Source organism: Periophthalmus magnuspinnatus, chromosome 11 (assembly GCF_009829125.3).
Source record: "Periophthalmus magnuspinnatus isolate fPerMag1 chromosome 11, fPerMag1.2.pri, whole genome shotgun sequence".
Lineage (NCBI taxonomy): Eukaryota > Metazoa > Chordata > Actinopteri > Gobiiformes > Gobiidae > Periophthalmus > Periophthalmus magnuspinnatus.
This window is the reverse complement of record NC_047136.2, coordinates 25,156,865-25,169,902: the sequence shown is the minus strand read 5'-3', so window position 1 is coordinate 25,169,902 and position 13,038 is coordinate 25,156,865. Positions and strand designations below refer to the sequence as shown.

At 43.0% G+C, this 13,038-nt stretch overlaps 1 protein-coding gene across 1 annotated transcript in view; it reads right to left on the bottom strand.

The window, feature by feature from the left end:
- The window catches only part of foxo6b (forkhead box O6 b), an 85,220-nt gene extending 78,949 nt beyond the window's left edge, over positions 1–6,271 (bottom strand). The window contains exon 1 of the mRNA XM_033974935.2: positions 5,259–6,271. Coding sequence (XP_033830826.1) covers positions 5,259–5,744 — 486 coding nt within the window. The 5' untranslated portion in view covers positions 5,745–6,271. The remainder of the gene's footprint in view (positions 1–5,258) is intronic.
- Between the last annotated feature and the right edge of the window lie 6,767 nt (positions 6,272–13,038).

The window sequence follows — 13,038 nt, the reverse complement described above, 5'->3', positions numbered from 1 at the left end:
CCATTATTATTCGTCTAACCCTGAAAACATCGCCAAACACCCACTCCACTACTATTGCACCATCTATATCAGTTAGCGCGCATTTTTATTTAATTGTAAACTACTGTAAATTCACCTATTTGTTTTTTACAGCTGCTACACCATTACCTCATCTGTTAGCACTCAGTTTATTACGATACGGCCTTGATTGAAGCTGGCGGTGAGTGTTTTGGCACCGGACATTGGAATAAGTGCTTTAGTGCAAGAACACCAGGGGAACTCAACTTTCCCATGCAAGCCCGGAGCGCAGTTAGACTGGGAAACAAAGAGCCTAATCCAGTGACAGCAGCAGCGGCAGAATGGGCGATGGTAAAGCTAAAGAGATTACATGTGGTAGTCGATTAGATTAACCTCTTATTAATTTGAGTTTAAGGGATAATCTGGAGTTACATCTGTTGGCCGTGACACCCGAGTCTTGTTGTTTGTTTTTGTTCTTTGTCGCTAGTCTTGCTGTGATGTGAAACAGTAGAGAAATGATGGAAAATGGTGTACAGGTTGTAATAAGTAAAACGCGTGATTATACAACACAAAGCCCTGGTCAGTTTATAGAAGGTGGTAAATATAAGTACACATACATCAGGAGCAAAACAGTGTCATAAACTGGAACAAATAAATAGAAATTGCTTCGTAGAGAACAAATTTGGGTTGTTGAGCCTCAAAATGTTGGTATTTTTTTCAGTTTTAAGAAACATATCTGTACTTTTACACTGTGTCTACCAATAACAGCTGATTGACAATATTTTAACGTTGGGCAATTAATCGAAAGATGAAGATGGTGGTTAAAGCTTGTCTAATCGTTAGTGATATGTTTGGGTTTTTTGAAAAAAAAGACTAAATAAAATCAAAAATCGATCAGTATGAAGGAAAAAAAGCATTAATTTTTTTCCCATATCCCTCAGCCCTAAAACAAAACAGGATTTTTTTTTTTTTTTCAGCAAAGAAAGAGTGGCTACTTTGAGGATTTAGATAGAAAATATATTAAAAAACTATCTAATCTACAATCTTTTTTGGATTTTAACCTCTTGGGACCTGGGACATTTTGGGTCATCTAGGTCACAATGCAATTTTTTTGAAAAAGAAGAACAGCATAGAAGAGCAGCAACAATGCAAGAATGTTCAGAATTATTTTTTTTTTTTTTTTTTTTTTTAAAGGCATATGTCTTCCTGCTCCTGTCAGCAGCACTTCACATGAGCCACATTGTTCCAAGAGGAAAAATAGTTTTTACATCAGGACAAATGTGTTCAGGCACTTAGTAAACAGTTGTTGTAAATCATTATTCAAATGTTCTATCAAAATTATTAAAACGTAGAACGAATGTCCTCATATGTGGACATAATTTTTCTCAGAAACTACATAACGTAAAAGGATAATTCTGTGTTTTTACATTCATCAGGTCCCAATCAGCCCAAATAACAAAGAGAAATTAATAAAGCCATGCAAGAGCTGGGGTCTCAGGAGGATAATTCCATATATCTTACTGCATATATTCCATGTCTTTTGTATGTATGTAGAATGTAGAAAGTACAAAAATAAAGAAAAAATAATGAGATGGTTTGTCGTTTGACTGGTAGTGTATAAAATAATCATTATTTTCATAACAAAATGCACACACAAAAAACAAAAAGCTAGCAACTAACTGCTAAAATTAATTTGCTCTGAATTTACATAAGATAAACGCAAAACGCAAAAACTGGGCACCCTGTATTACACCTGATCCCCCCCCCCCCCCCCCCCTCTCATTCGAACACCCCTGTTCCCATCAGCCGTAAAATAAGACACAAGACAGCGGTTTGAGATGTTTTCCTTTCCTTTTCTTTTCCTTTTTTTCCAATGATTAATCCGGAGCTCAGGGCCAAGCGGAGACAGGGTGACGCTCGGGTCAGGAATCTCCGAGGCTTGCCCTGTCCCTGCCCTGACCCACAAACGCTCCGGTTGGAATACTTAAGGAATGCGTCGGAATACTTCGGGAAAGAGACAGCGCACGAACAGACAGACAGAGAGAAAGAGGAGTATTTTTTCTTCCCTTTCTTGCAGCTAATTATGAATCTGTAGCGATCGTGCAAGTATTATATTATTTTATTGGCCAAATGTTTCAAACAAAAATATTCTGTTGATAATGCATAGCGTATAGACAATAGACCTATCTGTTTGCTCATGAATTATGCAATCTCGAAAATCTGATCAAGGTTGCCATCATTGTTCCATACTTTTAATGTTACATAACCTTCAAGTGAGTCAGTCAGAACATTTAAAAGCGCAGTGCCCAATTTTTACCATCTTAAAAACATAAAAAACAAAATTTCGTTGACTCTAAACGGTTTGCAGTGGTCCAGAATTACTCCTGACTTACTTTACGCATTCCGAGCGTCCTAATTATTCACCACTATGAGTTTCTGAGCACTTTTCACAACTCTGACAAACCGATAAGACCAACAACTAGCATGCTAACACGCACTTCTTGGTTACCGGACAAAAAAAAACACACAACAGACTTATTTTGACCTATTTTGATCTGTGCTGGGATAAATACGTGGGAAATAAATTGGGTACAGGACCTTTAAGGAATGCGTCAGAATAGTTGGGAAAAGCGACAGAGCACAAACAAAGAGAGGAGTGTTTCTTTTATTTTTTCTTCCTTTCTTTCTTGTGGCTTATGCTCTCCTCACGCTAAAGGAGCTGCTGAACCCGGTGAACCCTCGGAGACAGTCGCAGGCTTGGTCACACCGGGACACAGAGCGCTCATGCACCGTCCCTCCATAGGCCGGTATTATGTAGCCAACAACTATGCTAAGTGATAGTAGGAAGAGACTGTAAACCCGACACTAAATATACACTTTTATTCACTCTCATGTAGTTCAGCATCGAAATACCATAGCGGAATGAGTGCGATGCTGAAAGCGCAATGTTTTTTTAAAGCTGCAGTATGAAACTTTATCTGCGGGGCTTGTCATCTTCACCTTGTCTCCATGGTGATGTTAGTGTTTTGTTCCACAGCGTGTCGTTAAATTACTTAAACTTTTCTTTGTTGCATTTGTACAGTTGCAGATGTTTTATTGTTTTTAAAAAATCATCTCTCCGCAGATCTGACCTGTCGCTTGGCCCGTTGGCGTCGTCCGCTTGTCTACAGATGGATACGTTTGCTCATTTGGAACATTTCAGACAAAGGACTGATGTCGCCATGGAGACAAGGAGGTGGTGATGGTGGCTCCTCCGGAAGAAAAGTTACACACTGCTTCTTTATGTCAAAATGATAAATATTTAGTTATATGACAACTTTGGGATGTTATAATGCTGTTTTCTTCTCAAAAACATTCCCGGAGTTGTATTTAGTTTCTTTCATACATGTTTGAGTAATTATTAGTCTATATCTACAAAGCTCCAAATGCTCTGTTCCACCTTGTGATGTCATGAAGTGGTAATTCTCAAGTTAGCAGCTACTTTTCACCTTTAGTTCCGTAGAGATCGGAAATTTCAGGGCTGAAATTGTCCAAATGATTGTAATCAAAGTATGTGGAGTTTAAAAACACAGTGGAGCACTTCCTGGATTACCACATGATGACATCACAAGGTGGTACAGAGTGTTTTCTGTTTAAGAGAAGAACTCCCTAAGCCTAAATATGCTGGTTTTGTGAGTGAAATGAAACAAAACACAACTCCAGGTCTGTTTTGATGAGGAAACAACATTAAAACATAGATCAGAAAATAGCATAACACGAGCGCTTTAAGTAAAATACGTCTTAATTGTACACGGTTACAAAAACACAAAATAGCTCGCCAAACCAAAGAAATGAAAGACAACTATTAATGTCAAGTTTACACATCTTTTACTTGTAGTGAATTCTGAAGTGATACTAGTGACACAAGAAAAGGCATTCGAGGTCATCATGAATTTATATTACTCTGGCAAACACTCATTGAAAACATATGTGAGTAAAGTCTAGTTCTTTTCAAATAGAAGATTACAGCGACTCTGAACAAGGCGTCAAATACATGCGTTCCAAGATGTGGTTTGAGATAAATGATTGACACGTCAGAATATGTAATGCTGGCTAATTTATTTTAATAACTAAATTACGTCATTTGTGCGTGAATTAAAGTTTGTATATGGGGAGTACAGTCTGTTCCTGATTTAACTAAGGCAAAATGAAATCTGTAATATTCAAAATCAATGCCAGATTTTGGTGGTAATTCTCATGTAAAGGTTCTATATTACGCAAAATTGACTCTTGTGAGGTTTCAGCCATGTTATAATGTTCTAACCTCATCGAAAACATACCCGGATTTGTGTTTTATTTCATTTGAGTAACACTTTATTATTAGTCAGTTACATCTCCAAATCTCCAAATCTCAAAATGCTCTGTTCCACCTTGTGACGTCACAAAGTGGTAGTTTTTAGGTTGCCTTTTACCTTCAGTTTGGCAGAGATTGGCAAATCCAGACCTGAAATCATCCAAATGATTCTAGAAATGGAGGTGTGTGGAGTTTAAAAACACAGTGGAGCACTTCCTGTATTACCACATGATGACATCACAAAGTGGAACAGAGTATTTTCAGTTTGAGAGAAGAACTCAGCCTAAATATGCAGGGTTTGTGCGTTAAACATGTGAATGAAACAAAACACGACTCCAGGTCTGTTTGTGATGAGAAAAAACATTATAACATAGATCAGAAGACAGTGTAATATGGGCCCTTTAAAGTATTTCTGTAAGGTCTGAAACTGGAAAAAGGTACAGACATAGTTTTACCTTTAACTACTGAGCTGAACAGACTGACAGATCATTTTCAGACGTGAGTTGAACGTGTCCTGATGTGGCAAAAGTCTTACAGAAATCCATTATAAACTTTGCGACAAAACGTGTCTGAATCATTTCATTCAGAGCCAAATACTGTTAAAACTGTATTCTATTGATAATCATGTGTTTTAGTTAAACTGTATATATATATTCTTCATAAACTGTGAAGAATATAGGAGCTCATAGTTGATTTGATCATTCATATTGTGGACATGTGTATTTCGTTTGGCATGGGTCTCTCCATCTTTACGCAGGACAAAGATAAAGCTTCATGTTGAAAGAATTCTTATTGTTACTATCAAGGGTGATTATTAAGGGTTTGATTGTGCATAGGCCAGTGGGGACGTGCGCCTCTTGTCCACTGTAATTAACCTGCGCGTGTGTGCGTGCTTGTGGCAGTCAGACAGCCTCACGTGCACCCTTACCTTCCAGCCGGCGGAACTGTTGCTGTCTCCTTTATCCTTGAAATACGGCACAAAGCGCACCATCCAGTCGTAGATCTGCGAGAGCGTCAGCCTCTTCTCCGGAGTGCTCTCGATGGCGCGCGTGATCAGGTCCGCGTACGACAGGTTCCCCCACGCGTTCCGCCGGGACGACTTGGCTTTACGCAGCTGACCGGCCACGTCCAACGCGGCCACGGTGGACATGCACGAGGCTGTGGCCGGAGCCGATGCCACTATGGGCGGCTTGATGTCTGCCGGCGCGCCTCCTTTCCGCTCGGCGCGACTGCACGAGGAGGGCACGTCGTAGCTGAGGTGGTGCGGGTCCGGCGGTTCCAGCTTGACCGTGGCCAGACCCTGCAGACCCCGGGTGGCTTCGTCCAGGAGCGGCCAGGCGCACGGCTGCGAGTGCGAGAGAGCGTCGAATTCCGAGTGCGCGCCCATCGCTCCGCTCTCCATCATCATGAGCATGGTGTGAGGCAAGGTCACTGTCACAAAACGCCCCAAAACAACTGCGTCCTTATTGTATTGTTCACACGTTACAAATATTTCAGTACTGGGGTATTCTCCACCGCGTCAGGGCAGGGAAACGCGTATCCAAACCGCTTTCTTCAAAATCTCTTCCATGATGCCTCGCTCTTACGCACGACCAATATCACTCAACGTGTCCGCAGCAACAGTTGATAAAAACCTCTCGGAACCAAACTCCACTATTCTTTCTTTCTCTCACTGGCTTCTACTCCCCCAAGTCGAGTCCTCGCGCTTTAAAAGAAACCTCATGAATCATTTACTCTACGCGCACGCAGCTCCGAGCGTCAAAAATCCCCGTTGGTTTTGGAGCTGGAGCATCTTCCCCCCGCGCGCGTCTGATCCAAGCACGCCGTTTGACAGAGGCACAGAAATCTACCTTTGTCTTTGCGCACGTGTCACATGGGCAGCGGCTCTCCTCCTATCGCGACGCAGCTCCCCGTTCCACTACGAGACCGGCCTGTGAGTGTTCGTGTACGTGTACGTGTGTGCGTCGCAAGCCCGTGTGTGCCTGTGTGTGTTTGTATGTGTGTGTGCGTCTCGGAAGGTTTGGAGCCACTTAAGCTGAAGGGAAAGAAGTGAAAAGAAGTGGCTCTGCCGCTGCTGCCTCCGTGTAATTGGACGAGCGCACGGATCCAGTCACTCCCCTCCCTCCACAACAGCACCGGGCTGTCTGAGAGCGCACGGGAGGCGCAATACGGGGCCGATGTACGCGCACAAAGCAGCGACAAAAGCCCAATCAGATGAGTTGTTGCGCGAAATGCTCAGTAGACTATATTATGTACATCTACATTATTAATACCAGTGGTGGAAGAGTACTGAAAATGTGTAAAGTACACAGCTACACGGCTAGAAACGCACTCCACAGCCTACAAGCTACTGCCAAAACTGTATTTAAGTATAAGTAAAGTAGACTACATGAGCAACTCAAAGTATTAGTCTGGCCTAGTTATTTTTTTATCTCACATTTAAGTATTTTAAATATCGCTTTTATGCAAAACCTCAACATGAACAGTTTAAAGCTGAATGCATTGTTTTAAAGAGTGGTGCTGTGTTGTGTGTGTTATGTGTGTGTTGTGTGTGTTATGTGTGTGTTGTGTGTGTTTTTGTAGAGAGGAGCAGAGACACAGGTGAGACAGCCCCGCACTGGGACAACTGGGGTTTGTTTTTAAATGTAATCAAGCACAAGTAGGTAGAATAATACAAGTACAAGTACAAATACAGAGGTTAAAATCTGCCACAAAAAGTACAATTACCCCAAAAACTATACACGTGGCTATGCTATCTGTAATGAGTACTGTCAACTTGTGATTGTAGGATTACTCAGCCAAGACCAAAAAGGTTGATTTGGCTTTTTCACTGATAAAGAATGATTTAACCTGCAAATTACATTATAAAGTTGTATTATCAGCTATAGACTGTGATTGTATAAACACTTGCTAGTATACAAGAATTTATTTTTATTTATGCATGCATGTATTTAGTTATCTATTTATTATGTAGGCTTAAAGGACTTGGTTGTTTTTTTTTTGTTTTTTTTATCTTTATTTACACAGGGAAAGCCCAATGAGAGCACTCAGACTCTCCTTTTCATGAGCGTCTTGTTCAAATACAGAAAAATACAAGCAAAAAACAAACAATCTAAGTCCATTTAAAACATTAAAAAGGTGCAGGTGTGAGTGTAAATGTTTATCACCAGATTATTTAATTGCAGACAGGTTTACCTCATTGTTACTGGTCTATACTTTTATCTACTTGGGCTAAAACTAATACAAATCGTCACAGTTTATTAAATACGGACTGGATCATTAATGAAATACCAAATTAAAAAATAGATCATTATTGAGTTGATTTATTATTAATCAAAGTTTTGCCCGTCCACGACTCGTTAAATACAGAGACATGTGAAGCTTCAAAGAACATAAAAGCGGCTATTTTGGTTTAAAATTCTGAAATTTTGAAGAGCGTTTGAAGTGGTATTTTGGCTGTGTATTTTCCGCTGGTTTGTGCCGTTTTAAAGCCTGGCTGTAAAACGAATAGTCATTTGGCAAAGCTAAAATTCACACTAGAAGCCCCTTCACACTTTTGGTAAATAGGACAAACATCTGCGTCGGACGTTGGAGCTGTAAAAATCTTAAAAATAAAATAAATAACATAAAATAAATGCTGATTAAAATACTTTTCTACTGTAAAAAATAAGTTATCTGTTAATATGTGTTGAAGTTTTGTCTTAAAGGCGCTGTACGTGAAAAACAGAACAGTTTGCAGTGGTTCAAAGTCATTCCTCACTTATCTTATGCATTCAGCGCATCCGAATTATTCACCTCAATGAGTTTTTTAGTGCTTTTTACAACTTTTAGACACATTTTTGGAGTGAAGGAGTAAAACTAACAACAACTAGCATGCTAATAACTGATTCTCGGGCAATAAAACGATTTATAATTAAAGGCAGGCAGTTCACAGCGGACATATTTTGACCTCAAGATCTGCGTATACGATATATCTGTACTGGGGCGAGACAAATTTTGCTCAAGGGTTTGGAATCGGACCATGAAAAACCTCTGTCCTAACTCGGGATGGCCCAACGACAGCTGCTAGTTTGGATTACATGTGTCTCAAATCTGTTCTCAAAAATTCCCAAATCATTCAGTACTAAAAATATATAACTTTGTTCACCTGAGACAAATAACAGTTTGGTTGTTTACTTGTTGATTCTGCAGAAATCAATGCCATTTTGAAGATCTATGTGTTAAATTTTTGAATTTTTTTGTCCTTGTTTGTTTTGACACGATCAGACCATGGATTTCTCTGATTGGTTAATCCGCTGGTCAAGCGCACCCTCTGAAATCAAGGAAATAAACTGGCCTTTTCAAATTGTGCAGTAACGAAAGCAGAGGACCGGCGACTCCAGGTGGAAGTCTTCAGAAAGCCCACACACACTGACCAATACCTGCTGTTTGATCCACACCGTCCACTGCAGAACAAACTCGGACTTACTCGAATATTACGACACAGAGCTCACAGGGAAAAGTGAGACGGCTCCAGATCCACTCGTCTTTGTAAAGCTTGGTCAAAGTGTGTGTTCTGGTTGGCCAGGTAAACAGAACATGCTTAATTCTAACCAAATGTTATGCCACATCATTTTACAGTAACACTTTGTAAATACGAATCACACCCCAATGTGCTCGGGAAGTTTGGCAAGAGCAACTTGGATTTTCGGATTAGAGGATTTTAAAAATGGCACTGTACAAAAGAATATGAGCAGAAAAATGTTTGGGTTTTTTCCACATGAATGAAAAATCTTTACTCGGAACAGATGCTTTTTTGGAAAGTTGTGAAATTCTGGATTATTTGATCAAAATATTAGACCACAGTGTAGCATGGAGAAACGAGGAGGGCAAATGGAGGACTGACGTAAGGGTAAAGTGCGTGATGTTTTGTGAGATAAAACCTGCGGAGAATATTTGTCATAGTTTTACATTATCACAGAGACAGTTTGTGAAGAAATGAAGGGGAAAAAATGGAAAAATATTGAAATCCCTTTACCTCGGTCATCAACGAAAGTGTACACAGAATATAAGGAACACAGTCGCCCAGTTGGTGTTGGTGTCCACTGATCTATAGGTCGGTGGTTCAAATCCCGCTCTTGACGTAAATATCATTAACGGAGCGGTCACATTCACTGACCCCCAGGTTGGTGGTGCGATTCCAGCTCTCACACATGAACACTGTCATTGTGTTATTGGGCAAGACCTCCTTTTTCAAGCTCAAATAAGAAAATTATAGTATAAACTTCACCAAAAATTGTCAAACTTGAGAAAACTGCAGATTTTTATCAAAGTTCACTATGTAACTTTGCTGCCAACATGCTTGTGTCCATGGAGATGTTAATGGTTTGTCAAGAAAGTACAGTATGACATTTATAAACATATCTACCTCCAGGAGACAAGCAGGGACCAGCATCTTGTCAAGTTACAGGACACGTTTGTGGAGAGGTGACCCCTGAATGCCTGATTTTCAAAGTGTTTTGTTTGAGCAATAAAAACACACGCTTTGAATAAATGCAAATCTTCATGGAGATAAGCATGTGCAGACCCTCCACCAGAAAAGTTACATAGTGCACTTTCAAATCTAGTAATGTTTGTGTATTTTTGTATAATCTGTCTGTTGTATAACCTGTCATATGCACTTAAACTGTGAAGACAGCACCTCACCTCGGCTGGTCTTTTATGTTAGTCCTATAACTCAAATTAACACTCGGCACACAGCATAATTTTTGCAGTTCTGAAGCGTTCCACAGACCTGACTGTCCTCAAACGCACCGCCTCCTCGTAACCTCCTCATGAATTTCATCAAACTTCAAACAAAAAACTTAATTCCAAACCCCGAAACCAAACTTTCTCAAATGTCCCACTCACATTTGAGCTTGTTACATATGATTATAGTTTTCTTGTGAATTCTTCGGTTTACCAGATTTTACTCCTGATCGTCTCACCACATCAGACTTTACTCTGCTTGTCCACTTCGGTCTTGATATATCGTCTATTTGCTGGTTCAGAAAACTCACAAAACTAGCATCAGGGGTGGGTTAGTTACATTTACTTGAGTAACCTTTTAAAGAAGAACCAAGTAATACCATTCCCTTCTCAAGAGCATGCAGGAAGAGGTTACAGATGTCATCCATGCATGAGTATTTAGCGATCTCCCCCGGGTACTATTCGAACCCCTCCTTGCGGTTAGCAGTTAGATCCTGTCCAATTTTCCATAAATATACAAAAGCATGTTGCACAACTGTACACTACAACTTCACAAACCTGACAGAATGTGCACTAGTTTCATTACCGGATTGCACGCAGATCATAATGTGACAGCGCTCTGAAGGGGGGAGTGACTTAGCGCAGGGAGCAAACGGAGGGGGGTACTAAAACTTATTAAACATGTTACTATGTTGTTTTCTGCGAATATAAAAGGCAACATTGTGATTTAAGTATGTCATGTGTAAGCGATTTATACGTCACAGAAGTGTAGTACCCGTCTGTAAAGAAATTGTACTTGTCAGAGTAGTTTTCAGAAACAATATTCTTTGATCTTCCCACTGTGAGTAAATCTTAGTGACAAAATCTTTATGTCAACAATATGAAATGATTTGAACAATTGTGTTTCTTGCAGCGCTCTTTTTTTCTATTTATTGTGTCTATTCATCCATCCATCCATCCATTTTCTTCCGCTTATCCGGGGCCGGGTCGCGGGGGCAGCAGTCTAAGCAGGGACTCCCAGACTTCCCTCACCCCGGACACGTCCTCCAGCTCCTCCGGTGGGACCCCAAGGCGTTCCCAGGCCAGCCGAGAGACATAGTCCCTCCAGCGTGTCCTGGGTCTTCCCCGGGGCCTCCTCCCGGTGGGACATGCCCAGAACACCTCCCTAGGGAGGCGTCCAGGAGGCATCCTGAGCAGATGCCCGAGCCACCTCAACTGGTTCCTCTCAATGTGTAGGAGCAGCGGCTCTACTCTGAGCTCCTCCCGTGTGACCGAGCTCCTCACCCTATCCCTAAGGGTGCGCCCGGCCACTCTGTGGAGGAAGCCCATTTCAGCCGCTTGTATCCGCGACCTTGTCCTTTCGGTCATTACTCAGAGCTCATGACCATAGGTGAGGGTAGGAACGTAGATTGACCGGTAAATCGAGAGCTTCGCCTTTGAGCTCAGCTCCTTCTTCACCACAACGGACCGATACAGCGACCGCATCACTGCAGACGCTGCACCGATCCGCCTGTCAATCTCCCGCTCCATCCTTCCCTCACTCGTGAACAAGACCCCGAGATACTTGAACTCCTCCACTTGGGGCAGAGACTCACCACCCACCCGGAGAGGGCAAACCACCTTTTTCCGGTCGAGAACCATGGCCTCGGATTTGGAGGAGCTGATTCTCATCCCAGCCGCTTCACACTCGGCTGCAAACCACCCCAGTGCCTGTTGTAGGTCCTGGCTCGAAGAAGCCATCAGGACAACATCATCCGCAAACAGCAGAGATGAAATCCTGTGGTTCCCAAACCAGGCCCCCTCCGGCCCCTGGCTGCGCCTAGAAATTCTGTCCATAAATATAATGAACAGAACCGGTGACAAAGGGCAGCCCTGGCGGAGTCCAACATGCACCGGGAACAGGTCTGACTTACTGCCTGCAATGCGAACACAGCTCCTGCTCCGGTCATACAGGGACCGGACAGCCCTTAGCAAAGAGCCCCGGACCCCATACTCCCAGAGCACCCCCCAAAGGACACCACGAGGGACACGGTCGAATGCCTTCTCCAGATCCACAAAACACATGTGGACTGGTTGGACAAACTCCCATGAACCCTCGAGGACCCGATGGAGAGTATAGAGCTGGTCCAGTGTTCCACGACCAGGACGAAAACCACACTGCTCCTCCTGAATCCGAGGTTCGACTATCGGTCGGATTCTCCTCTCCAGTACCCTGGAATAGACCTTACCGGGAAGGCTGAGGAGTGTGATTCCCCTGTAATTGGAACACACCCTCCGGTCCCCCTTCTTATACAGAGGGACCACCACCCCGGTCTGCCATTCCACAGGTACTGTCCCCGACCGCCACGCGATGTTGCAGAGACGTGTCAGCCAAGACAGTCCCACAGCATCCAGAGACTTGAGGTACTCAGGACGGATCTCGTCCACCCCCGGAGCCTTGCCACCGAGGAGCTTGCCAACCACCTCAGTGACTTCAGCCAGGGTGATGGACGAGTCCACCTCCGGGTCCCCAGTTTCTGCTTCCTCCTCGGAAGACGTGACAGTGGGATTGAGGAGATCCTCAAAGTATTCCTTCCACCGCCCGACAACATCCCCAGTCGAGGTCAGCAGCTCTCCACTCGCACTGTAAACAGTGTTGGTGAAGCACTGCTTCCCCCTCCTGAGGCGTCGGACGGTTTGCCAGAATTTCTTTGAGGCCGTCCGATAGTCCTCCTCCATGGCCTCCCCGAACTCCTCCCAACCCTGAGTTTTTGCCTCTGTGACTGCCCGAGCCGCGGCACGTTTGGCCCGCCGGTACTCATCAGCTGCCTCAGGAGTCCCACGAGCCAACAAGGCTCGATAGGACTCCTTCTTCAGCTTGACGGCATCCCTTACTTCCGGTGTCCACCACCGGGTTCGGGGATTGCCGCCGCGACAAGCACCACAGACCTTACGACCACAGCTACGAGCAGCCGCATCGTCAATAGAGGTGGAGAACATGG